This window comes from Pseudophryne corroboree, chromosome 3, assembly GCF_028390025.1.
Source record: "Pseudophryne corroboree isolate aPseCor3 chromosome 3, aPseCor3.hap2, whole genome shotgun sequence".
NCBI lineage: Eukaryota > Metazoa > Chordata > Amphibia > Anura > Myobatrachidae > Pseudophryne > Pseudophryne corroboree.
In genome coordinates, this window is record NC_086446.1 from 266,708,099 (window position 1) to 266,735,321 (window position 27,223).

The 27,223-nt window shown below is 46.4% G+C and overlaps 2 protein-coding genes across 5 annotated transcripts in view; one reads left to right on the top strand and one right to left on the bottom strand.

The window, feature by feature from the left end:
• The window catches only part of ZBP1 (Z-DNA binding protein 1), a 64,087-nt gene extending 61,155 nt beyond the window's left edge, over nt 1-2,932 (bottom strand). The window contains exon 1 of the mRNA XM_063959050.1: nt 2,842-2,932. The gene's annotated coding sequence lies outside the window, so the exon portion shown is untranslated. The remainder of the gene's footprint in view (nt 1-2,841) is intronic.
• A 6,902-nt stretch (nt 2,933-9,834) lies between these two features.
• On the top strand, nt 9,835-22,388 carry LOC135055241 (myb-related transcription factor, partner of profilin-like). 4 transcript variants are annotated; one of them, XR_010243701.1, is made up of 4 exons: nt 9,835-9,880; nt 20,362-20,430; nt 20,506-20,718; nt 21,633-22,388. XR_010243701.1 is itself a non-coding variant. In XM_063959052.1 (4 exons), exons 1-4 carry the CDS (start codon nt 18,911-18,913, stop codon nt 21,995-21,997), a joined length of 1,203 nt encoding a protein of 400 aa, XP_063815122.1. In that variant the 5' UTR covers nt 17,857-18,910; the 3' UTR covers nt 21,998-22,388. The 4 variants fall into 4 exon arrangements, 3 of the variants coding, with proteins under 3 accessions (XP_063815123.1, XP_063815122.1, XP_063815121.1); XM_063959052.1 differs by lacking the exon at nt 9,835-9,880 and adding an exon at nt 17,857-19,478 and having other exon boundaries at nt 20,518-20,718; XM_063959051.1 differs by lacking the exon at nt 9,835-9,880 and adding an exon at nt 18,899-19,478.
• The last annotated feature ends 4,835 nt before the right edge of the window (nt 22,389-27,223 follow it).

The following is a 27,223-nucleotide window of genomic DNA, read 5'->3' on the forward strand; positions in this document are numbered from 1 at the left end:
TACAGCTGCTCCCCAGTCCCCACAATTAAGCAGTGTGACCACAGATATATGCAGCACACTGAGCACAGATAAGGAGCGTTTTTTTCAGGCAGAGAACGGATAAAACTGGTGGTCACTGATCAGCAAAACTCTGCACTGTACTCCTCCTATATTATACAGCTGCTCCCCAGTCCTCCCCACAATTAAGCAATAAAGCACAATCAAGTTCAACAATAAACGGAGAGGACGCCAGCCACGTCCTCTCCCTAACATTTCCAATGCACGAGTGAAAATGGCGGCGACGCGCGGCTGCTTATATAGAATCCGAATCTCGCGAGAATCCGACAGCGGGATGATGACGTTCGGGCACGCTCGGGTTAACCGAGTCATACGGGAGAATCCGAGTATGCCTCGGACCCGTGTAAAATGGGTGAAGTTCGGGTGGGTTTTGGTTTCCGAGGAACCGAACCCGCTCATCACTAACTGTAATACTATATATACTGCTCACAAAAATGCAGCACAGATATGGAATGGATACTTGCAGTGACACAGAGCTGCAAGATACAGCAATGGCCTACTGTACAACTATATACTGTTGGTCACCAAAATGCTGCACTGTAATACTATATATACTGCTCACAAAAATGCAGCACAGATATGGAATGGATACTTGCAGTGACACAGAGCTACAAGATACAGCAATGGCCTACTGTACAACTATATACTGTTGGTCACCAAAATGCTGCACTGTAATACTATATATATTGCTCACAAAAATGCAGAACAGATATGGAATGGATACTTGCAGTGACACAGAGCTGCAAGATACAGCAATGGCCTACTGTACTGTACTACTATTATACTGGTGGTCCCCAGTCCCCACAATAAAGTACACTGAGCACAGATATTTGCAGCACACTGAGCACAGATATGGAGCGTTTTCAGGCAGAGAACGTAGATATTTTCAGCACACTGAGCACAGATATTTGCAGTACACTGAGCACAGATTACGGAGTTTATCAGGGAGAGAACGCAGCCACGTCCTCTCCGTTCAATCTCCAAAGCACGAGTGAAAATGGCGGCGACGCGCGGCTCTTTATATAGAATACGAATCTCACGAGAATCCGACAGCGGGTTGATGACGTTCGGGCACGTTCGGGGTAATTGAGCAAGGCGGGAAGATCCGAGGCTGTCTCGGAACCGTGTAAAATAGGCGAAGTTCGGGGGGGTTCGGATCTCGAGGAACCAAACCCGCTCATCTCTAATTATAATTTGCTATATAAATGTTATCTATTTCAGAAAGTTATCAATTATAATGAATGTTTACATATACAGTAACAAAGCTGCGTATACACATAGCATGTTTTATGGTTGCAGCTGATTAGGTCATTTTAGATTAAAATGTTCCCTTGTTTGAAAATCACTATGAATCCTAATAAATACAAGAGTACAGTATGTTCAGAGCGCAACAAAGCCCCATAATGTGGTTCCCTTCTATTATAGGTTTTTGGTTATTTCGCTGTCAGGACACACTACGACTCAAACCTAATAGGTTCCTATCTGCTGGTCCCAGCACATTACGGAAAGATAATTGCTAGATTTAAAGCAGCAACCAGGTTGTTTTCACCTTGAGACTAATTGCAGCTTTATATCTAGCAGCCATGTCATCAGAATCACAGTGAGGCCCGCTTATCCGGCCTATTACATTTGGGCCTAATACTTTGAATGCTTCTTAAGGTAATTTTTAGTCTGTCAATCACAAAAGGCCATCTTGTATTTGGAAAGTGTCTGTCGAAACTGGGAATGACATGCGTTGAAGGCAGCCAGCATACTGAAAGCACTAGGGCATACTTGCCTACTTTGGGAAACTAGTTTCAGGGAGATTTTGGTAGGTAATATAACGCACATCACTTAGTGTGGTGCGCCATTGAGGGGGGAGTGTAATGCTCTGCTTAAAGCGTGTGTCTAGACTCTAGCTCCACCTATGGATGTGTTCTGCAGTGTCATTTCCCCCTGAGTCCCCACTCTCCATGTCTCTGCCTCTCCCCCATAACAGTGTCATCAGCTCCGAGTCCCCACTCTCCATATCTGCCTTCCTCTTCCTACATCGCAGTGTAATTTCACCCTGAGCCCCAACTCTCCACATATCTACCTCTCCCCATAGCAGTGTCATCAGCTCCGAGTCCCCACTCTCCATATCTGCCTTTCTCTTTCTACATAGCAGTGTCATTTCTCCCTGAGCCCCAACTCTTCATATCTCTACCTCCCCCCATAGCAGTGTCGTCAGCTCCTTGAGTGCCCCTTCTTCCATAGCAGTGTTACCAGCCCCCTGAGTCCCCACTCTCCATGTCTGCCTTCCTCTCCCTATAGCAGTGTCACCTCCTCCTGAGCACCCACTCCCCATGTCTCTGCCCCTCTCACCCATAGCACTATTATCAACCCCCCGTTTCCCCACTCTCCATATCTCTCTGTCGCAAACCTCCCATAGTAGTATTATAAGTTCCTAGAGTCCCCACTCTCCATATCTCTCTGCCCCTCTCACCCATAGCACTATTATCAAACCCCTGGTTCCCCGTCTCCATATCTCTCTGTCCCAAACCTCCCATAGCAGTGTTATCAGTCCCCAGAGTCCCCACTTTCCATATCTCTCTGCCACTCTCACCCATAGCACTATTATCAACCCCCCGTTTCCCCACTCTCCATATCTCTCTGTCGCAAACCTCCCATAGCAGTGTTATCAGTCCCCAGAGTCCCCACTCTCCATATCTCTCTGTCCCAAACCTCCCATAGCAGTGTTATCAGTCCCCAGAGTCCCCACTCTCCATAACTCTCTGCTCCAAACTTCTTTCCCCCGGCTCTTACTTGCTGCTGTCAGTATGTGATCACAGTGACTTGGGCAGGTCCTGCAGCTGCTGCTTCGTATCCGTACTGGATGTATCTGTGTCTCTGACTGTTCCCCCAGAAGCAGGAAATGAAACTGTTCCTGTCTAGGCTAAGGGGGGCAGGCTGAGCAAAGCATGGAGGTTGTATATAGCTGCCTCGGACCTGGCTGACATCTCCTAGGATCTCAGATGGGACAGTTGTGAATCCAGGGGTTTTGGGGAACTCAGTCGTGTGTTGGGAGTCTCCCAACTATGCACCAGGGTCAAAATACATGTCGCTGTTTTTGTAGAGTTTTTTGCTAAAGAGGTTTCTCTATTAAGCAGTGACTTACAAAAGTAGTTTGCTATTAAAGTCATTACAGTTTTAAATGTGTGGCTTAAAAACCACTTAACTGGCATGGTCAGATCTCATGCGATTGCGCCGTCCCACCCTGTCCCCCCGTTTTTGATGAGGAGCTCCATTCTGCAGATGTGCATAATATAATGTTTAAATATTTAGAAAAATACTTTTTAAACTTTGTTTTTTTTAAATGTATTTTATTTAATAATGTTATTAACAGTTTTGAAGGGAAAAATCGTCAGTTAAGTGGTTTAAACAGACAGAGAAGTGTTGGCTTTGGAAGTCACTGCTTATTAAACTCCCCATGATGTAATTTCCATTGTGTGCAGCAGCAGCAGCAGCAAAAGATGACACCCCCCTTCCTCAGACTAAGCTACATGGTAAAGAGATAGGATAACTGAAAAAAATATCAGTTACCTTAACCTTTAATGAAACTAACTGCCACGCTGATTCTCTTAGTTTCATTTATATTTCATTCATATTATTCAGTTGTGTCTACTCAGTCATGTACATACTGTATTTATTTAATGTACTGTATCTGTACTACAATAAATACAGGCTCACCACACTGATCCTACAGAACAAGTTTAGGCAGGCTGTGCAGCTACAAGTCTCAGTGCATACTTGCCTACTTTTGAAAACTAAATTCAGGGAAATTACAGGTGGCACCATAATGCTTTGCGTGGTGCGCCGTTGAGAGTAATAATGTACTGTAGGTGCACTTAATTAATTATATTAATTTATCTGTACATTTGTGACAAGAGACAAATAAAAAATCTATATATATCACAATACACAGTCCTCCTTCCCTATTTAACACCCAGTACATAAAGCACCATATTACATAATACACAGCCCCCCTCCACCATATTACACCCAGTGCACACAGCCAATTCCGTGGGTGCTCCCGAGCCCCCACGGAAACCAACCGCGCTGCCCCAGTTGCCGCTAGCCCCCGCAGTGTATTGAGACGTGCTGGTGGCTGCAGAGTTCCATACAGTGCAGTGTAAAAAAAACCTCAACAAAATGGCCGCCTGTCTCACGGCGGCGGGCATATTAAGGTGTTTTTTTTTTACACTGCACTGTACGGAACTCCACAGCCCCCAGCGCATCTCAATGCACTGTGGGGGGCTGCAGTGGAAAACTATCACCAAGCCCCCCCCTCCCCCAGGACTCTGTGTGTGTGTGTGTGTGTGTGTGTGTGTGTGTGTGTGTGTGTGTGTGTGTGTGTGTGTGTGTGTGTCCATACTTTGTTTGCAACGTGCATGAAACCCCTGGTAATGTGCTGGAGATCCCTGAGAACATGCATGAAACCCCTGGCAACGTGCATGAAACCCTTGGCAACAAGCATGAGACCCCTGACAACAGGCAGGTAATTTAAAAGTGATTAGAAGCCTTACTGTGTTACATCATTTGTAAGGGGCATAAAATGGTGTCAGGGTCATAACTGTGTGGCATAACACATAATGGGCATTACGGTGTGTGTCATATTGCATAATAGGCATTACGGTGTGCGGCATAATGTGTAATAGGCATTATGGTGTGTGGCATAATGTGTAATAGGCATTATGGTGTGTGACATAATGTGTCATAGGAATTACGGTGTGTGGCATAATGTGTAATGGGCATTATGGTGTGTATCATAATGTGTAATGGGCATTAGTCAGTTTCCCAGTCGCTTGCTCATTCCAGCTGCCACTTCCCGCCGAGCACCCACCAGTAAAAATATAAATCGGCACCTATGCACACAGCACCATATATATTCAGGCTTGGACTGGCCCACAGGGGTACAAGGGAAACCACCGGTGGGCCCCTCTGCCTGGGGGGCCCACCTCCTGCTCTAAGGATCAGGTTCCAGACTGTGCACTTGAAATTTACATTATACATATAGGGGTATATGCAATTCCGGACGAATTGCGTCTTTTTTTCACCCGTTTTTAAATTCGACACAATTCGATCGATGAATCCCGGCCGGCGGGTGCCGGAATTCGACATATTCAATAAAAAACGGATTCAACAGTCCCGCTGTCGAAAAAAACGGACCAATTGACGGATAAGTGCATCCTGGATTCGACTTTTCGGACGGCACAAAAATGGTTAAAAAACCCTAAAAAAAAATTGCGTGGGGTCCCCCCTCCTAAGCATAACCAGCCTCGGGCTCTTTGAGCCGGTCCTGGTTGTAAAAATATGGGGAAAAAATTGTCAGGGGATCCCCCGTATTTTTAGAACCAGCACCGGGCTCTGCGTCTGGTCCTGGTGCAAAAAATACGGGGGACAAAAAGCGTAGGGGTCCCCCCGTATTTTTAACACCAGCACCGGGCTCCACTAGCTGGAGAGATAATGCCACAGCCGGGGGACACTTTTATACCGGCCCCTGCGGCCGTGGCATTATATCCCCAACTAGTCACCCCTGGCCGGGGTACCCTGGAGGAGTGGGGACCCCTTAAATCAAGGGGTCCCCCCCTCCAGCCACCCAAGGGCCAGGGGTGAAGCCCGAGGCTGTCCCCCCCATCCAAGGGCTGCGGATGGGGGGCGAGTGACCTCACCGCTGACCGCAAAGTTCCCACCATTGATGATAATGGAGAGGCTGTGCGATGCGCTGTCTGACAGCTCAGACGCGCATAGGTAATCAGGAGAGTGCCACGACGTGGCGCTCCCTGATTGGCTGAAGGGACCCTCTGTGACAGGAGTCACGGGGGGTCTCAGCATTCGGGGAAAGGGGTCCCATGTGTAAACATGGGACCCCTTTCAGTGCGTGGATCGGGTATGCTGTTTGTTTTTTTGCCAAGTACGTGGATTACAAAAAAAGAACAGGACACACTGGATTTAGGTGAGTATAATTTTATTTTCAGGTACCCCGGATTCTACTTGGAGAAGTGGACAGAGGTCGGCGTGTGAACATAGGTAAGTATGTGTGTGTCGGCATGTATGTAATAAAGTTTTACTTTCACGGTGTGCGTGTCCTGTTTTTATTTGGGTATTTTTTTTGCAGAAGAACTACAGGTACCAGCGGGCCCGTTTTACCCCCGCATGCTGGTACTTGTGGTTCTCCAAGAACCAGCTTGCAGGGGAGGCTTGCTAGGACTTGTAGTTCTTCTGCAAAAACCAATATTCTTTTATTTTACACAAGGCTATCAGCCCCCCCATCCGCAGCCATAATAGTTGTGTCTCCTAATAGACAAACCAAGTACATAATCCCTTCTAATATAAATAGATATGCTATTAGCAATAAAAAAAACACAAAAAAAAACATGTTTTTAATTTTTTTTTATTAGATTCCGCCAACAAAGTGAGGCGGAATGAAATTGACGAAAATTACTGTCGAAAAGCACTGTTGTCGAATCGACATTCTTCAATTGAATATACTTTTGTTGAAAAGCCGCATTTTTACCATTGCAGACATGTCGAATTTGACAACTGTCGAATTTTCAAAAGTCAAATCTGAAAAGTCAGTTTTTTTGTCGAAAAGTACTGTATTGCATTGTCGAATATTTTTTTTGTGTCGAAAATGCCCCGTTTATTGACATTTGCGGCAATTCGACAGCAATTGCATATACCCCATACTATTTTATACTGGACTATGGTCTATTTTCGACAGTGCATTGCTGTTATTAATCTTTTATTAATCTGGTAGATTATCATGCATGCAGCAGCTGAATCTACTGTATATATTTATGAAGGGGCCCAGACATTGCACTCTCTAATGGTTAGTCAAACCAATGAGGTGGTAGGCCACACCCCCTCTATAGACTGGCAACACCCCTAAACATGGGTTCCTACCACTGCATTCCTCCGGTGGGCCCTACATGCCCCAGTCAGACACTGTGTATATTGTATTACACACAAACCCCCCCACACACATATTACACACAGCACCATATTACATAATACACAGCCCCATATATATTGTATTATACATAACTCCCCTCCCCTCATTTTACACACAGCATCATAAAAACAGCCTCCCTACCCCCTCCCCCATAATACACACAGTACACACAGCACCACATTAAATTACACTATACAGAGCTCCCACTCCCCTGTATTACCTCCAGTACACACACCACCCACTTACTGTAGCTTTGTAGCTCCTTCCTGCGAAGAGGACAGTGTGGTTGGTGGAGGCAGCCCAGGGCAAGCACATCCAGGAGCAGGAAGAGGAAAGCTGGAGTGTGGTGGGTGGGGCCAGCCCAGTAAGGCAAAGCCCTGGCTGCAGGCTAATTTGCTTCTATGTATGCGCAAAACTCCACTGGTTATTCCCCTGACACTGCCACGCAACCTCACACAACGTGCACAGCAGAATGGCCTCTGCTACCCACAACCGCTGCAGCAGCCAGCCGTACTGTCTCCCTGCAGCCCCCCCCCCTTGCATTTCTGGCTCATGCATGCGTGCCCCGGATTTTCATGGAGGGAACTCTATAATCCAGGAGGGCTGGCAAGGTTTGCGGGCAGTGGGAGGCTCATGTAAAAATCGAGAGCCTTCCACTGAATGCGGGAGGGTGGTCAAGCTTGTCTTGATACCACTTTCAGACATCCTCCAAAATCCAGGGATTTTACACATGAACGCGCATCAACCTGGGATTTTGGTATGTCTGAAAGGCACCAACCCGGAAACGTGTTCCCGGGTCCCCAACCCTGCAATTTACCTGGGTCTTTACCCGGTCTTTCTTCCCGGGTGGATGACCCGGGTTAAGTCTGCATGACGCGAGCCGGTAATTTGCTCTCTGGCCGCATGTAAACAGTTTTAATTGGCCAGGAAGGACCACCTGATGCCTGCTGATGACATCATCAGTGTCAGATGTAGAGGGACAGACGCCACACATGAGAGGAACACAGAGCTGTGCAGAGAAGCAGAGAAGTGTGCCAGTGCCAGAGGGTGCCAGTGAAGAGACTGCCATTCTATTTATCATGTCTAATTGATTGGTAGGAGGTCCCGGAGCTACTACATGTGAGGGGTGAGGAGGATGGAGTGGCCCAAATAACAGGCACCGTTAAGGATGCCATGATCCATGGCAACATTGCAAAGATCCTGTCCACCAGGGGTATTGCGAAGACACAACAGCAAGTTCTTAAAAAACTAAAGTCCCTTAAGAAACAATATACCAAGGTCCATGATCACTATCAAAATTGCAGCGGTATCGAAAGGATGGAGTGGCCCTTATATAATTTGTGCAGTACCGTTTTTGACCATACAGCACTATGCAATCCCGTTGCCCTAATTTCATTTAGTGATGCTGGCACGCCGTCTGCAATACTGTCAGCCAATACCGTCAGCACTACTACTTTTCACTGGTTCACTGTAAATGCCTAAACCATAGCCCAGAAGGCCTCACTATGTCTGCAATCTCGAGCCCACATTGTGCGAGATGACCTGCCAGTTATCCGCAATATGGACAAGACGCTGGTTCTAATCAAGGCCCTCCTAAGACGTACATAAAGTCAGCAGTTGGTCTCACTTTCCTCCCAAAAAATCTTCCTTCATCTTCATGAGAGCATCATTTGCTGTGTAAAACAGCAACTCCCCCACAGAAATCCACCCCATGCTACTCAAATGCTTGCCATCCATGAATCCAGCAATGCATCATGGGAACCACACGCAGTCCATATATAGGTTGCCCCCCTCTCCTCATTAATGTGTGCCTGCAAACCGTCCCCTTAAAAATATGACACTGCCTTCAAAACTGGAAAAAACAGCTTATGTCTAAAAGGGGCCAATCCCGGAATTGCCCGAGTCTGTGGAGTAGTGTGAAAGGGGGTCTCGGACAAAGGGGGTCATTCCGTGATGTTCGCTCGCAAGCTGCTCTTAGCAGCTTTGCACACGCTAAGCCGCCGCCTACTGGGAGTGAATCTTAGCATATTAAAATTGCGAACGAAAGATTAGCAGAATTGCGAATAGACACTTCTTAGCAGTTTTTGAGTAGCTCCAGACTTACTCGGCATCTGCGATCAGTTCAGTGCTTGTCGTTCCTGGTTTGACGTCACAAACACACCCAGCGTTCGCCCAGACACTCCTCCGTTTCTCCAGCCACTCCCGCGTTTTTCCCAGAAACGGTAGCGTTTTTTCGCACACTCCCATAAAACGGCCTGTTTCCGCCCAGAAACACCCACTTCCTGTCAATCACATTACGATCACCAGAACGAAGAAAAAACCTCGTAATGCCGTGAGTAAAATTCCTAACTGCATAGCAAATTTACTTGGCGCAGTCGCACTGCGGACATTGCGCATGCGCATTAGCGACTAATCGCTCCGTTGCGACAAAAAAATAACGAGCGAACAACTCGGAATGATCCCCAAAACCCAGGTTTTTGCTGAAGAGAAAATCTAGAGTCTGAGCATGGAAATTCGTAGGTCATATGTCTGAAAGGGGTATAAATCCGCCCTACCAGGGGGTGTAGAGCCACAGGCTGCTTAAATGTACTATAAAACCTCCTATACTGGAAAAATTCAGGTTTACCTGCTGCTAAAGGATCATCTGTGATGTCTCTGTATCTTGTCTCTCGGAGTTCACAACTGCCTTGGTCTCTTTAGCTGACACAGATTATGTCTGTTCAGATGCAGGGAACCTCCTTATGTCATGTGTGACTAAGCAGCTAGTATTGGTTCTGTTTCATCACTAACGAAACTGAAAGTTATTTTTCTTTCTTTCCCTCAGTGCTGCTACTCTCTGAGTAGACTCAGGTTGGTATTTTAAGCTATCTTTATTATGACAAACTTTTCATTTCTGCATGCCTAATTACAGATGTAGCCACTCTTGTCTATACTACGATGCGTACAGATGGCGTGTCTAGTATGACCGCTAATGAATGTGCACGTGTGAACGCATGCACACACCTATTCATTCCTAAGAGTGGCTACATCTGTAAATAACGTTTTATTTTATGTACTGATGTATATAGTTTTGAATGAACTAAGTGACCCTTTTGGAATGAGAAGAACAGCAAGTGCTGAATGGTATATTTCTGAACAATTGCAGCACACAGTGTCTGCGTACTATGGCCCTCATTCCGAGTCGTTCGCTCGGTAATTTTCTTCGCATCGCAGCGTTTTTCTGCTTAGTACGCATGCGCAATGTTCGCACTGCGACTGCGCCAAGTAATTTTGCTATGAAGATAGTTTTTTTACTCATGGCTTTTTCTTCGCTCCGGCGATCGTAATGTGATTGACAGGAAATGGGTGTTACTGGGCGGAAACACAGCGTTTTATGGGCGTGTGGATAAAAACGCTACCGTTTCCGGAAAAAACGCGGGAGTGGCTGGAGAAACGGGGGAGTGTCTGGGCGAACGCTGGGTGTGTTTGTGACGTCAACCCAGGAACGACAAGCACTGAACTGATCGCAGATGCCGAGTAAGTCTGAAGCTACTCTGAAACTGCTAAGTAGTTTGTAATCGCAATATTGCGAATACATCGTTCACAATTTTAAGAAGCTAAGATTCACTCCCAGTAGGCGGAGGCTTAGCGTGTGTAACTCTGCTAAAATCGCCTTGCGAGCGAACAACTCGGAATGAGGGCCCATGTGCAGAACTACAAAATAAAATAGTATGTACAATATATTAGAGATGAGCGCCTGAAATTTTTCGGGTTTTGTGTTTTGGTTTTGGGTTCGGTTCCGCGGCCGTGTTTTGGGTTCGACCGCGTTTTGGCAAAACCTCACCGAATTTTTTTTGTCGGATTCGGGTGTGTTTTGGATTCGGGTGTTTTTTTAAAAAAACACTAAAAAACAGCTTAAATCATAGAATTTGGGGGTCATTTTGATCCCATATTATTATTAACCTCAAAAACCATAATTTCCACTCATTTTCAGTCTATTCTGAATACCTCACACCTCACAATATTATTTTTAGTCCTAAAATTTGCACCAAGGTCGCTGGATGACTAAGCTAAGCGACACTAGTGGCCGACACAAACACCTGGCCCATCTATGAGTGGCACTGCAGTGTCACGCAGGATGTCCCTTCCAAAAAACCCTCCCCAATCAGCACATGACGCAAAGAAAAAAAGAGGCGCAATGAGGTAGCTGACTGTGTGAGTAAGATTAGCGACCCTAGTGGCCGACACAAACACCGGGCCCATTTAGGAGTGGCACTGCAGTGTCACGCAGGATGTCCCTTCCAAAAAACCCTCCCCAATCAGCACATGACGCAAAGAAAAAAAGAGGCGCAATGAGGTAGCTGACTGTGTGAGTAAGATTAGCGACCCTAGTGGCCGACACAAACACCGGGCCCATTTAGGAGTGGCACTGCAGTGTCACGCAGGATGTCCCTTCCAAAAAACCCTCCCCAATCAGCACATGACGCAAAGAAAAAAAGAGGCGCAATGAGGTAGCTGACTGTGTGAGTAAGATTAGCGACCCTAGTGGCCGACACAAACACCGGGCCCATTTAGGAGTGGCACTGCAGTGTCACGCAGGATGTCCCTTCCAAAAAACCCTCCCCAATCAGCACATGACGCAAAGAAAAAAAGAGGCGCAATGAGGTAGCTGACTGTGTGAGTAAGATTAGCGACCCTAGTGGCCGACACAAACACCGGGCCCATTTAGGAGTGGCACTGCAGTGTCACGCAGGATGTCCCTTCCAAAAAACCCTCCCCAATCAGCACATGACGCAAAGAAAAAAAGAGGCGCAATGAGGTAGCTGACTGTGTGAGTAAGATTAGCGACCCTAGTGGCCGACACAAACACCGGGCCCATTTAGGAGTGGCACTGCAGTGTCACGCAGGATGTCCCTTCCAAAAAACCCTCCCCAAACAGCACATGACGCAAAGAAAAATAAAAGAAAAAAGAGGTGCAAGATGGAATTGTCCTTGGGCCCTCCCACCCACCCTTATGTTGTATAAACAAAACAGGACATGCACACTTTAACCAACCCATCATTTCAGTGACAGGGTCTGCCACACGACTGTGACTGATATGACGGGTTGGTTTGGACCCCCCCCAAAAAAGAAGCAATTAATCTCTCCTTGCACAAACTGGCTCTACAGAGGCAAGATGTCCACCTCATCATCACCCTCCGATATATCACCGTGTACATCCCCCTCCTCACAGATTATCAATTCGTCCCCACTGGAATCCACCATCTCAGCTCCCTGTGTACTTTGTGGAGGCAATTGCTGCTGGTCAATGTCTCCGCGGAGGAATTGATTATAATTCATTTTAATGAACATCATCTTCTCCACATTTTCTGGATGTAACCTCGTACGCCGATTGCTGACAAGGTGAGCGGCGGCACTAAACACTCTTTCGGAGTACACACTTGTGGGAGGGCAACTTAGGTAGAATAAAGCCAGTTTGTGCAATGGCCTCCAAATTGCCTCTTTTTCCTGCCAGTATAAGTATGGACTGTGTGACGTGCCTACTTGGATGCGGTCACTCATATAATCCTCCACCATTCTTTCAATGGTGAGAGAATCATATGCAGTGACAGTAGACGACATGTCCGTAATCGTTGTCAGGTCCTTCAGTCCGGACCAGATGTCAGCATCAGCAGTCGCTCCAGACTGCCCTGCATCACCGCCAGCGGGTGGGCTCGGAATTCTGAGCCTTTTCCTCGCACCCCCAGTTGCGGGAGAATGTGAAGGAGGAGATGTTGACAGGTCGCGTTCCGCTTGACTTGACAATTTTCTCACCAGCAGGTCTTTCAACCCCAGCAGACTTGTGTCTGCCGGAAAGAGAGATCCAAGGTAGGCTTTAAATCTAGGATCGAGCACGGTGGCCAAAATGTAGTGCTCTGATTTCAACAGATTGACCACCCGTGAATCCTTGTTAAGCGAATTAAGGGCTCCATCCACAAGTCCCACATGCCTAGCGGAATCGCTCCGTGTTAGCTCCTCCTTCAATGTCTCCAGCTTCTTCTGCAAAAGCCTGATGAGGGGAATGACCTGACTCAGGCTGGCAGTGTCTGAACTGACTTCACGTGTGGCAAGTTCAAAGGGCATCAGAACCTTGCACAACGTTGAAATCATTCTCCACTGCGCTTGAGACAGGTGCATTCCACCTCCTATATCGTGCTCAATTGTATAGGCTTGAATGGCCTTTTGCTGCTCCTCCAACCTCTGAAGCATATAGAGGGTTGAATTCCACCTCGTTACCACTTCTTGCTTCAGATGATGGCAGGGCAGGTTCAGTAGTTTTTGGTGGTGCTCCAGTCTTCTGTACGTGGTGCCTGTACGCCGAAAGTGTCCCGCAATTCTTCTGGCCACCGACAGCATCTCTTGCACGCCCCTGTCGTTTTTTAAATAATTCTGCACCACCAAATTCAAGGTATGTGCAAAACATGGGACGTGCTGGAATTTGCCCATATTTAATGCACACACAATATTGCTGGCGTTGTCCGATGCCACAAATCCACAGGAGAGTCCAATTGGGGTAAGCCATTCCGCGATGATCTTCCTCAGTTGCCGTAAGAGGTTTTCAGCTGTGTGCGTATTCTGGAAACCGGTGATACAAAGCGTAGCCTGCCTAGGAATGAGTTGGCGTTTGCGAGATGCTGCTACTGGTGCCGCCGCTGCTGTTCTTGCGGCGGGAGTCCATACATCTACCCAGTGGGCTGTCACAGTCTTATAGTCCTGACCCTGCCCTGCTCCACTTGTCCACATGTCCGTGGTTAAGTGGACATTGGGTACAGCTGCATTTTTTAGGACACTGGTGACTCTTTTTCTGAGGTCTGTGTAAATTTTCGGTATCGCCTGCCTAGAGAAATGGAACCTAGATGGTATTTGGTACCGGGGACACAGTACCTCCAACAAGTCTCTAGTTGGCTCTGCAGTAATGATGGATACCGGAACCACGGTTCTCACCACCCAGGATGCCAAGGCCTCAGTTATCCGCTTTGCAGTAGGATGACTGCTGTGATATTTCATCTTCCTCGCAAAGGACTGTTGGACAGTCAATTGCTTGGTGGAAGTAGTAAAAGTGGTCTTACGACTTCCCCTCTGGGATGACCATCGACTCCCAGCAGCAACAACAGCAGCGCCAGCAGCAGTAGGCGTTACACGCAAGGATGCATCGGAGGAATCCCAGGCAGGAGAAGAATCGTCAGAATTGCCAGTGACATGGCCTGCAGGACTATTGGCATTCCTGGGGAAGGAGGAAATTGACACTGAGGGAGTTGGTGGGGTGGTTTGCGTGAGCTTGGTTACAAGAGGAAGGGATTTACTGGTCAGTGGACTGCTTCCACTGTCACCCAAAGTTTTTGAACTTGTCACTGTCTTATTATGAATGCGCTGCAGGTGACGTATAAGGGAGGATGTTCCGAGGTGGTTAACGTCCTTACCCCTACTTATTACAGCTTGACAAAGGGAACACACGGCTTGACACCTGTTGTCCGCATTTCTGTTGAAATACCTCCACACCGAAGAGCTGATTTTTTTGGTATTTTCACCTGGCATGTCAACGGCCATATTCCTCCCACCGACAACAGGTGTCTCCCCGGGTGCCTGACTTAAACAAACCACCTCACCATCAGAATCCTCCTGGTCAATTTCCTCCCCAGCGCCAGCAACACCCATATCCTCCTCATCCTGGTGTACTTCAACACTGACATCTTCAATCTGACTATCAGGAACTGGACTGCGGGTGCTCCTTCCAGCACTTGCAGGGGGCGTGCAAATGGTGGAAGGCGCATGCTCTTCACGTCCAGTGTTGGGAAGGTCAGGCATCGCAACCGACACAATTGGACTCTCCTTGTGGATTTGGGATTTCGAAGAATGCACAGTTCTTTGCTGTGCTTTTGCCAGCTTGAGTCTTTTCATTTTTCTAGCGAGAGGCTGAGTGCTTCCATCCTCATGTGAAGCTGAACCACTAGCCATGAACATAGGCCAGGGCCTCAGCCGTTCCTTGCCACTCCGTGTGGTAAATGGCATATTGGCAAGTTTACGCTTCTCCTCCGACAATTTTATTTTAGGTTTTGGAGTCCTTTTTTTACTGATATTTGGTGTTTTGGATTTGACATGCTCTGTACTATGACATTGGGCATCGGCCTTGGCAGACGACGTTGCTGGCATTTCATCGTCTCGGCCATGACTAGTGGCAGCAGCTTCAGCACGAGGTGGAAGTGGATCTTGATCTTTCCCTAATTTTGGAACCTCAACATTTTTGTTCTCCATATTTTAATAGGCACAACTAAAAGGCACCTCAGGTAAACAATGGAGATGGATGGATACTAGTATACAATTATGGACGGACTGCCGAGTGCCGACACAGAGGTAGCCACAGCCGTGAACTACCGTACTGTACTGTGTCTGCTGCTAATATAGACTGGTTGATAAAGAGATGTCGTAGTATGTATGTATGAAGAAGAAAGAAAAAAAAACCACGGTTAGGTGGTATACAATTATGGACGGACTGCCGAGTGCCGACACAGAGGTAGCCACAGCCGTGAACTACCGTACTGTACTGTGTCTGCTGCTAATATAGACTGGTTGATAAAGAGATGTCGTAGTATGTATGTATGAAGAAGAAAGAAAAAAAAACCACGGGTAGGTGGTATACAATTATGGACGGACTGCCGAGTGCCGACACAGAGGTAGCCACAGCCGTGAACTACCGTACTGTACTGTGTCTGCTGCTAATATAGACTGGTTGATAAAGAGATGTCGTAGTATGTATGTATAAAGAAGAAAGAAAAAAAAACCACGGTTAGGTGGTATACAATTATGGACGGACTGCCGAGTGCCGACACAGAGGTAGCCACAGCCGTGAACTACCGTACTGTACTGTGTCTGCTGCTAATATAGACTGGTTGATAAAGAGATGTCGTAGTATGTATGTATGAAGAAGAAAGAAAAAAAAACCACGGTTAGGTGGTATACAATTATGGACGGACTGCCGAGTGCCGACACAGAGGTAGCCACAGCCGTGAACTACCGTACTGTACTGTGTCTGCTGCTAATATAGACTGGTTGATAAAGAGATGTCGTAGTATGTATGTATAAAGAAGAAAGAAAAAAAAACCACGGTTAGGTGGTATACAATTATGGACGGACTGCCGAGTGCCGACACAGAGGTAGCCACAGCCGTGAACTACCGTACTGTACTGTGACTGCTGCTAATATAGACTGGTTGATAAAGCGATGTAGTAGTATGTATGTATAAAGAAGAAAGAAAAAAAAACCACGGGTAGGTGGTATACAATTATGGATGGACTGCCGAGTGCCGACACAGAGGTAGCTACAGCCGTGAACTACCGTACTGTGTCTGCTGCGACTGGATGATAAATAATGATATAAAAAATATATATATATCACTACTGCAGCCGGACAGGTATATATATTATATAATGACGGACCTGCTGGACACTGTCTGTCAGCAGAATGAGTTTTTTATAGAATAAAAAAAAAAACACCACACAAGTGAAGTCACACGACGAGTGTTTAACTTTTTCAGGCAATCACAATATAGTATACTACTAACTATACTGGTGGTCAGTGTGGTCAGGTCACTGGTCAGTCACACTGGCAGTGGCACTCCTGCAGCAAAAGTGTGCACTGTTTAATTTTAATATAATATGTACTCCTGGCTCCTGCTATAACCTATAACTGGCACTGCAGTGCTCCCCAGTCTCCCCCACAATTATAAGCTGTGTGAGCTGAGCACAGTCAGATATATAATATATACATAGATGATGCAGCACACTGGGCTGAGCAGTGCACACAGATATGGTATGTGACTGTCTTGTACTCCTGGCTCCTGCTATAACCTATAACTGGCACTGCAGTGCTCCCCAGTCTCCCCCACAATTATAAGCTGTGTGAGCTGAGCACAGTCAGATATATAATATATACATAGATGATGCAGGCATGCAGCACACTGGGCTGAGCAGTGCACACAGATATGGTATGTGACTGAGTCACTGTGTGTACCGTTTTTTTCAGGCAGAGAACGGATATATTAAATAAAACAACTGCACTGCTGGTGGTCACTGTGGTCAGTCACTAAACTCTGCACTCTCTTCTACAGTATCAGCCTCAGGTCAATCTCTCTCTCTCTCTCCTAATCTAAATGGAGAGGACGCCAGCCACGTCCTCTCCCTATCAATCTCAATGCACGTGTGAAAATGGCGGCGACGCGCGGCTCCTTATATAGAATCCGAGTCTCGCGAGAATCCGACAGCGTCATGATGACGTTCGGGCGCGCTCGGGTTAACCGAGCAAGGCGGGAAGATCCGAGTCGCTCGGACCCGTGAAAAAAAACATGAAGTTCGTGCGGGTTCGGATTCAGAGAAACCGAACCCGCTCATCTCTACAATATATATATAACATTCCTCCCTCCTTAGAAAAAAATAATAATGTAAGGGATATGCCCTGAAACAGACATAACTATAGTCACTGTATTAATAAGACCAGTGATTCTCTAACTTGTTTCTACAGTGACATCCACATATCTAACACAACAACATTTTAAATATCCGTGACAGATTTCATGATGCTGACACGTCTGCACTGCTGTGGCTGTCTGCCTGCACCCAGCTCCTCTTGGATGCTACACGAAACCAGGAAGCAGATGGGACTTTGCTGTGTCAGGCCAGTGCAATAGCCAGTGATACAGGGGCTCAGCAGAAAAACATACTCTTCTCCCCTTGCTATGCTGATTGGTTACAGTGTGTCCTGGAGCAGGGAAGAGGGCAGGTAAGCACTCTCTCCTTTCCTTGCAATGCCGATTGGAAGAGCACATCCTGGAGCTGGGGGAAAGTGAAAAACACACTATCATGGACCTGGTTTCAAGATACTGTCAATTTCGAAATATATTGCAGTACACACATCACGTACAAACTACGCACAGATGACCTCCGTGCGCGTACTTGCTCTGCTGTGCGTGCGCATATTCGCAATTTGCGTATGGTCGCTCCTGCGGTCCTGCGTATTAGCGCGTGGTATGAGTATTTACGGTAGAGTTTGTGAACGCATGGAAGGCTATCAAAACATATTACATATTTAATCCAAATAGTGCACAATGTACACATTGGGGTATATTTACTAAAAATCTTATTTTTCAGAATGAGATTAAAGTTCCAACACGAATGACATCGAATGTGTAAAGTTGCAACTTTTTGAATTTATTACGATTCATTTACTAAGCTGTCGTATTTTTCTTTTTCGTGTTTTCCGATGTCGATGTCAATCGTGTTTTTCAAAGGTAGAATGCAGCCGATTTTGAGGATTTGCGGCTGTGTTATGAGGTTTTTTCACGACTGCGTCATTTTTCGTTTACGGCAGTGTTTATCCGTTCCCGGACGCGTTTTTTTTCTAAGTTTCGTTTTTGTCACTCGTCCGTGATTGGTTTGATTCGTGATGGAGGAGTGTCTGTGCTCATTACTATAAACCGCCCCAAACCGTCCGCACCTCGTGGGTTTAGCTAGTGGAGAGGTGAGAGGAAGGTGTGTTAGGAGTTGGTGAGTAGTTTGGAGTTTTTGGCGGTTTTGAGGAGGTTATTTGCGATTTTTGAGTGCTGTACTGTGTGTGTAAGTAGTCTTGTCATACTTGTTGTGTAGTTATTTAAAAGTCTGTCTAGTTTTTTTACTTTGTTTTTTTTTTAAGGTCTATTGCCATTGTTTGTGAGTGAGTGAGTGAGTGAGTGTGTGTGTGTGTGTGTGTGTGTGTGTGTGTGTGTGTGTGTGTGTGTGTGTGTGTGTGTGTGTGTGTGTGTTTGGTGTGTAGTGGTAGTGGAGGAGTGTTTAGTGGGTTTTTTTTTATCAGTGTTATTTGTTGTTTGTCCTGATGATGTCCCAGTCAGAGGTGAGTGTGGTGGAGGAGGTGAGTGAGAGGGAGGAGGTGAGTGAGAGGGAGGAGGTGAGTGAGGTGGAGGTGGTTAGTGAGGAGGAGGGGGAGGTTGCTGCTGCGGCCTCCAGTAATAGTGACAGTGATGGTGCTGTGGCTCCGCAGCCACGCACCACTACAAAGATGGGCCGCAATGTTAAATTCAGCTACGCTGAAAATATGGCTTTGGTGCGGGAGCTGATGAGGCATCATCAGCAGCTGTTTGGCCATGATGCTGCAAAGGTGTCGTCACGCAGGAAGACTGTTCTGTGGGGGAAGGTTGTTGCGGCTGTGAATAGTGAGGGTGTGGTGAGGCGGACCGAGGACACGTGTCGTAAGCGATTCTACGACATCAAGCGCTGTGTCAAGGCTAAGATGTCGAAGGAGGCTAAATCAGCCCGCCAAACAAGGGGTGGACACCCCTTCCGAGCGTCCTATCGGGATTGGGAGGAGCCTGTGTGTACTCTGATTCCGCCAGAAGTGGTTGGTGCGAATCATGTCCGGGTTTCGGATCGGCCAAGGCAGGATGGTGAGTTTATTATTGTTTTTTATTTATAATTTTAACATCTGTGCTTTGTCCTTAGTTGTCTGAAATGTCTTCTAGCTAATTGTGATTGTAAGTTGGTTCATTCTTATAATGTGTTGGTGATGTAGTTTTAATCACAATTAGTTTAGTTTTTTTCCTTTGTATTGTCAATTTAGCAGGTTGTCTTTGCCTTTTTCTGGTGTTTTAATTCAAAAGTAAATTTTTGTCGGTGTATTTTAATGAAGTGTGATTCATGTGTTTTTTTATCATTTTTAAAATTCTAATTTTTCAATGGACTTATGGTTATTGTGTGTTGATCTGGGTTTTCTTTTGTGTGGTTGATGTGATTTTTTAGGCATATTTTTTTTTTTATGCTTACAATTTGTTTTAGATATTTGTGGGTAGTGGTTTGTTGTTAGCAGCAACATTTAGTAACATATCGTGCTATATTCTGGTTGTGTCAAGCTACCAAGGGGTAAATTTACTAAGATGGGAGTTATATTTAAGATGGGATGTTGCCCATAGCAACCAATAAGATTCTACTTCACATTTATCTAGCACCTTCTAGAAGATAATACCTGGAATCTGATTGGTTGCTATGGGCAACATCCCATCTCAAATAGAACTTCCATCTTAGTAAATTTACCCCCAAGTTTGGGTTTTAATAGTATAATATTGTGCATTATGCACCTTTGTGTATGGATTGGTTGGTGAAATTGTTTATTAATTCAACTATACACACCCAATGAAGTCATGCAGAAAAGCATAAGAATAGTTTAGTTTACTTCTCATCAGGTTCCACATATGTTTACATCACAATAAGGAATTTGCATAAACAGATAAACATAATAGTATGTTCATTAGTACATTCTTCATATTTTTACAGTACGAAAGAGAAGCAGCACAGCCAGGCCACATCCCACACTGCCAAGAGATGCAGATGCTGGCGATGCAGGTAAGAATTTAGTGTAAACACATATTCTGAAAACACAGAGAAAAGCAGAATGTTAATGTTTATCTTATCACAAAGGTTCTTCTTCAGCAAACCCCCCTCCACTAAGGCGCCCATCACAGGGCTCGGATCCTCAACATAGGAGGCCAACCAAGAGACGCCGTCTTGAGGCTGAATCACCAGCAGCATCCTCACCACCCCAACGGCGCATCTCCATAGTGTCGGCCCTGCCACCACAAGCCATTTTGGCAAGCCCAGAAAGCGAGGATCCTCAATCCCCTCAGCTGTCTGGTGAGTAAACATAACAATTACTTGTAAAGAAGTAAAAAAACAGTGGGGTAGATGTATTAACCTGGAGAAGACATAAGGAAGTGATAAACCAGTGATATGTGCAAGGTGCTAAAGGCAGCAGCCAAACAAATCCTAACTGTTAATTTACATATTGGAGCTGTTTGGCTTGTGCCTTTATCACCTTGCACATATCACTGGTTTATCACTTCCTTATGTCTTCTCCAGGTTAATTCATCTGCCCCACTGTTTGTGCACAGAAAAAAAATGTGTCACAAATAAACATTCATCCTTGTAATAATCATCAACAGCAAGCACATGGGGGTTTATGTTTTTTTTTGTGCATAATTTTCAAAGGTGATGTTGGGCATAGCAACAAGTATTTTTTTTTTTTATGTTTGCTAGAAACAGCTACATAAATGTTAAGTCTCATCCAATTGTTTTGCATGGCCAACATCATCAGTTCGAAACATAGGACACCTTAAGACTTTTTCCCCCATTGTAAATGTTTAAATTTTTTTCCACTATATTTGTTTAACTTTTGGCCAGACCACTGACTGCCTTGAACAATGTATGAGTGTATGGCTCAACACATTTATTGTATTGTGTGTGTTCTTCAAAAGGAAGCTTCATACACAATATGTAAATGTAGTCATTTGTATTTGTTAGAGTTCTTCGTGTTCGAACATTAATTATGGCTCAGAGTCCAACAATTCCCTTAAACATTTTTAAACTGAGTAGTGGACGTTAAAAGCAACATATTTATACAAAAAGGTGAGCTAAATTGTGAAGTTTAGGCAACAATCTATTTATCAATACCAACATGAATATTAAGAAGTAATGCATGTTGACGTAAAGCTATAATTAGACCAATGCTAAATAATGACTAAATAGTGGCTGTCTTCAACCCCATACAGAACCACCCATCATGGCCGAGGATGCCCAGCAGGAAAGTGACCAGCAGGATACCTACACACTACACCTGCAAGCCATAGATCCTACCCAGACAACCACGCCGCAGGACATACCCCAACCACCCCAAACATCCCACAGCCCCCAATTGAGCCCAACACCACCCCAGCAACAAATGGCCCCCGAGTTTTGGAGCAGTTGGGCCACACAACAGGCGCAACACTATGCGTGCCTGAACACCCACACCCAATACCTTACTCAGTCGGAACTCAGGCAGACTGATAGTTCAGGTTGGCAGAATTGCGAATTCAATGGAGCAGATGAGGGCAGACAACACCCAAATGCAAGCCAATCTGCAACGCATGGATGAACAACAGCGGCAACAACAAACCCTAATTCAACTTATTCAACACAACCAAATGATTAACGAAAACCTGTCCAGAATTATAGCAAACAACACTGCCGCTAATACACAAATGACTGCAAGCCTAAATAACCTCAGCCAAAGCCTTAATGTGTTGGCATCACACCAAGTAAGCTCTAGCTCGGGAACAACTACACCAAGCCAGACCCCAGTTAACTCCCCAGTTAGACGCTCAAGCCGAACCCGGCCCAACGAACCAGGGCAAGCCTCTGCACCCAGCACACACACAAAAAAATTAATAATGACGCCTGCAGAAAATAGTTTGTTCCAAATAATGTTTTTTGATTTGTTACACCAAAAATGCCTGTGTTAAAGGTAATAAATGTTTCACACGGAATATGTGTATTGTTTAATTTGCAACACAAACCATCTGCACATTACTGGATTGGCCCAGATGTCTATTGGTATAAATATATTGCCTGCCCCTAGGTGGCCTCAGCTCAATGTGTGTGCAATCTATGGCACCCAGCACATTGGCCATGCCAGCAAGCTCAGAGAAAGCTACTAGAGATGAGCGCCTGGAATTTTTCGGGTTTTGTGTTTTGGTTTTGGGTTCGGTTCCGCGGCCGTGTTTTGGGTTCGACCGCGTTTTGGCAAAACCTCACCGAATTTTTTTTGTCGGATTCGGGTGTGTTTTGGATTCGGGTGTTTTTTTTAAAAAACACTAAAAAACAGCTTAAATCATAGAATTTGGGGGTCATTTTGATCCCATATTATTATTAACCTCAAAAAACATAATTTCCACTCATTTTCAGTCTATTCTGAATACCTCACACCTCACAATATTATTTTTAGTCCTAAAATTTGCACCAAGGTCGCTGGATGACTAAGCTAAGCGACACTAGTGGCCGACACAAACACCTGGCCCATCTAGGAGTGGCACTGCAGTGTCACGCAGGATGTCCCTTCCAAAAAACCCTCCCCAATCAGCACATGACGCAAAGAAAAAAAGAGGCGCAATGAGGTAGCTGACTGTGTGAGTAAGATAAGCGACCCTAGTGGCCGACACAAACACCGGGCCCATTTAGGAGTGGCACTGCAGTGTCACGCAGGATGTCCCTTCCAAAAAACCCTCCCCAATCAGCACATGACGCAAAGAAAAAAAGAGGCGCAATGAGGTAGCTGACTGTGTGAGTAAGATTAGCGACCCTAGTGGCCGACACAAACACCGGGCCCATTTAGGAGTGGCACTGCAGTGTCACGCAGGATGTCCCTTCCAAAAAACCCTCCCCAATCAGCACATGACGCAAAGAAAAAAAGAGGCGCAATGAGGTAGCTGACTGTGTGAGTAAGATTAGCGACCCTAGTGGCCGACACAAACCCCGGGCCCATTTAGGAGTGGCACTGCAGTGTCACGCAGGATGTCCCTTCCAAAAAAACCTCCCCAATCAGCACATGACGCAAAGAAAAAAAGAGGCGCAATGAGGTAGCTGACTGTGTGAGTAAGATTAGCGACCCTAGTGGCCGACACAAACACCGGGCCCATTTAGGAGTGGCACTGCAGTGTCACGCAGGATGTCCCTTCCAAAAAACCCTCCCCAATCAGCACATGACGCAAAGAAAAAAAGAGGCGCAATGAGGTAGCTGACTGTGTGAGTAAGATTAGCGACCCTAGTGGCCGACACAAACACCGGGCCCATTTAGGAGTGGCACTGCAGTGTCACGCAGGATGTCCCTTCCAAAAAACCCTCCCCAATCAGCACATGACGCAAAGAAAAAAAGAGGCGCAATGAGGTAGCTGACTGTGTGAGTAAGATTAGCGACCCTAGTGGCCGACACAAACACCGGGCCCATTTAGGAGTGGCACTGCAGTGTCACGCAGAATGTCCCTTCCAAAAAACCCTCCCCAATCAGCACATGACGCAAAGAAAAAAATAGGCGCAATGAGGTAGCTGACTGTGTGAGTAAGATTAGCGACCCTAGTGGCCGACACAAACACCGGGCCCATTTAGGAGTGGCACTGCAGTGTCACGCAGGATGTCCCTTCCAAAAAACCCTCCCCAAACAGCACATGACGCAAAGAAAAATAAATGAAAAAAGAGGTGCAAGATGGAATTGTCCTTGGGCCCTCCCACCCACCCTTATGTTGTATAAACAAAACAGGACATGCACACTTTAACCAACCCATCATTTCAGTGACAGGGTCTGCCACACGACTGTGACTGATATGACGGGTTGGTTTGGACCCCCCCCAAAAAAGAAGCAATTAATCTCTCCTTGCACAAACTGGCTCTACAGAGGCAAGATGTCCACCTCATCATCACCCTCCGATATATCACCGTGTACATCCCCCTCCTCACAGATTATCAATTCGTCCCCACTGGAATCCACCATCTCAGCTCCCTGTGTACTTTGTGGAGGCAATTGCTGCTGGTCAATGTCTCCGCGGAGGAATTGATTATAATTCATTTTAATGAACATCATCTTCTCCACATTTTCTGGATGTAACCTCGTACGCCGATTGCTGACAAGGTGAGCGGCGGCACTAAACACTCTTTCGGAGTACACACTTGTGGGAGGGCAACTTAGGTAGAATAAAGCCAGTTTGTGCAATGGCCTCCAAATTGCCTCTTTTTCCTGCCAGTATAAGTATGGACTGTGTGACGTGCCTACTTGGATGCGGTCACTCATATAATCCTCCACCATTCTTTCAATGGTGAGAGAATCATATGCAGTGACAGTAGACGACATGTCCGTAATCGTTGTCAGGTCCTTCAGTCCGGACCAGATGTCAGCATCAGCAGTCGCTCCAGACTGCCCTGCATCACCGCCAGCGGGTGGGCTCGGAATTCTGAGCCTTTTCCTCGCACCCCCAGTTGCGGGAGAATGTGAAGGAGGAGATGTTGACAGGTCGCGTTCCGCTTGACTTGACAATTTTCTCACCAGCAGGTCTTTCAACCCCAGCAGACTTGTGTCTGCCGGAAAGAGAGATCCAAGGTAGGCTTTAAATCTAGGATCGAGCACGGTGGCCAAAATGTAGTGCTCTGATTTCAACAGATTGACCACCCGTGAATCCTTGTTAAGCGAATTAAGGGCTCCATCCACAAGTCCCACATGCCTAGCGGAATCGCTCCGTGTTAGCTCCTCCTTCAATGTCTCCAGCTTCTTCTGCAAAAGCCTGATGAGGGGAATGACCTGACTCAGGCTGGCAGTGTCTGAACTGACTTCACGTGTGGCAAGTTCAAAGGGCATCAGAACCTTGCACAACGTTGAAATCATTCTCCACTGCGCTTGAGACAGGTGCATTCCACCTCCTATATCGTGCTCAATTGTATAGGCTTGAATGGCCTTTTGCTGCTCCTCCAACCTCTGAAGCATATAGAGGGTTGAATTCCACCTCGTTACCACTTCTTGCTTCAGATGATGGCAGGGCAGGTTCAGTAGTTTTTGGTGGTGCTCCAGTCTTCTGTACGTGGTGCCTGTACGCCGAAAGTGTCCCGCAATTTTTCTGGCCACCGACAGCATCTCTTGCACGCCCCTGTCGTTTTTTAAATAATTCTGCACCACCAAATTCAAGGTATGTGCAAAACATGGGACGTGCTGGAATTTGCCCATATTTAATGCACACACAATATTGCTGGCGTTGTCCGATGCCACAAATCCACAGGAGAGTCCAATTGGGGTAAGCCATTCCGCGATGATCTTCCTCAGTTGCCGTAAGAGGTTTTCAGCTGTGTGCGTATTCTGGAAACCGGTGATACAAAGCGTAGCCTGCCTAGGAAAGAGTTGGCGTTTGCGAGATGCTGCTACTGGTGCCGCCGCTGCTGTTCTTGCGGCGGGAGTCCATACATCTACCCAGTGGGCTGTCACAGTCATATAGTCCTGACCCTGCCCTGCTCCACTTGTCCACATGTCCGTGGTTAAGTGGACATTGGGTACAACTGCATTTTTTAGGACACTGGTGAGTCTTTTTCTGAGGTCCGTGTACATTCTCGGTATCGCCTGCCTAGAGAAGTGGAACCTAGATGGTATTTGGTAACGGGGGCACACTGCCTCAATAAATTGTCTAGTTCCCTGTGAACTAACGGCGGATACCGGACGCACGTCTAACACCAACATAGTTGTCAAGGCCTCAGTTATCCGCTTTGCAGCAGGATGACTGCTGTGATATTTCATCTTCCTCGCAAAGGACTGTTGAACAGTCAATTGCTTACTGGAAGTAGTACAAGTGGGCTTACGACTTCCCCTCTGGGATGACCATCGACTCCCAGCGGCAACAACAGCAGCGCCAGCAGCAGTAGGCGTTACACGCAAGGATGCATCGGAGGAATCCCAGGCAGGAGAGGACTCGTCAGAATTGCCAGTGACATTGCCTGCAGGACTATTGGCATTCCTGGGGAAGGAGGAAATTGACACTGAGGGAGTTGGTGGGGTGGTTTGCGTGAGCTTGGTTACAAGAGGAAGGGATTTACTGGTCAGTGGACTGCTTCCGCTGTCACCCAAAGTTTTTGAACTTGTCACTGACTTATTATGAATGCGCTGCAGGTGACGTATAAGGGAGGATGTTCCGAGGTGGTTAACGTCCTTACCCCTACTTATTACAGCTTGACAAAGGGAACACACGGCTTGACACCTGTTGTCCGCATTTCTGTTGAAATAGTTCCACACCGAAGAGCTGATTTTTTTGGTATTTTCACCAGGCATGTCAACGGCCATATTCCTCCCACGGACAACAGGTGTCTCCCCGGGTGCCTGACTTAAACAAACCACCTCACCATCAGAATCCTCCTGGTCAATTTCCTCCCCAGCGCCAGCAACACCCATATCCTCCTCATCCTGGTGTACTTCAACACTGACATCTTCAATCTGACTATCAGGAACTGGACTGCGGGTGCTCCTTCCAGCACTTGCAGGGGGCGTGCAAATGGTGGAAGGCGCATGCTCTTCACGTCCAGTGTTGGGAAGGTCAGGCATCGCAACCGACACAATTGGACTCTCCTTGTGGATTTGGGATTTCGAAGAACGCACAGTTCTTTGCGGTGCTACTGCTTTTGCCAGCTTGAGTCTTTTCATTTTTCTAGCGAGAGGCTGAGTGCCTCCATCCTCATGTGAAGCTGAACCACTAGCCATGAACATAGGCCAGGGCCTCAGCCGTTCCTTGCCACTCCGTGTGGTAAATGGCATATTGGCAAGTTTACGCTTCTCCTCCGACAATTTTATTTTAGGTTTTGG

Excerpts from the sequence above, each read along its gene's own strand:
- LOC135055241 (XM_063959051.1), top strand. The coding sequence starts at position 18,911 with ATGATGTCCCAGTCAGAGGTGAGTGTGGTGGAGGAGGTGAGTGAGAGG. Across the intron at positions 19,479-20,361 it reads GGATCGGCCAAGGCAGGATG|TACGAAAGAGAAGCAGCACA; the intron begins GTGAGTTTATTA and ends ATATTTTTACAG. Across the intron at positions 20,719-21,632 it reads TCAATCCCCTCAGCTGTCTG|AACCACCCATCATGGCCGAG; the intron begins GTGAGTAAACAT and ends AACCCCATACAG.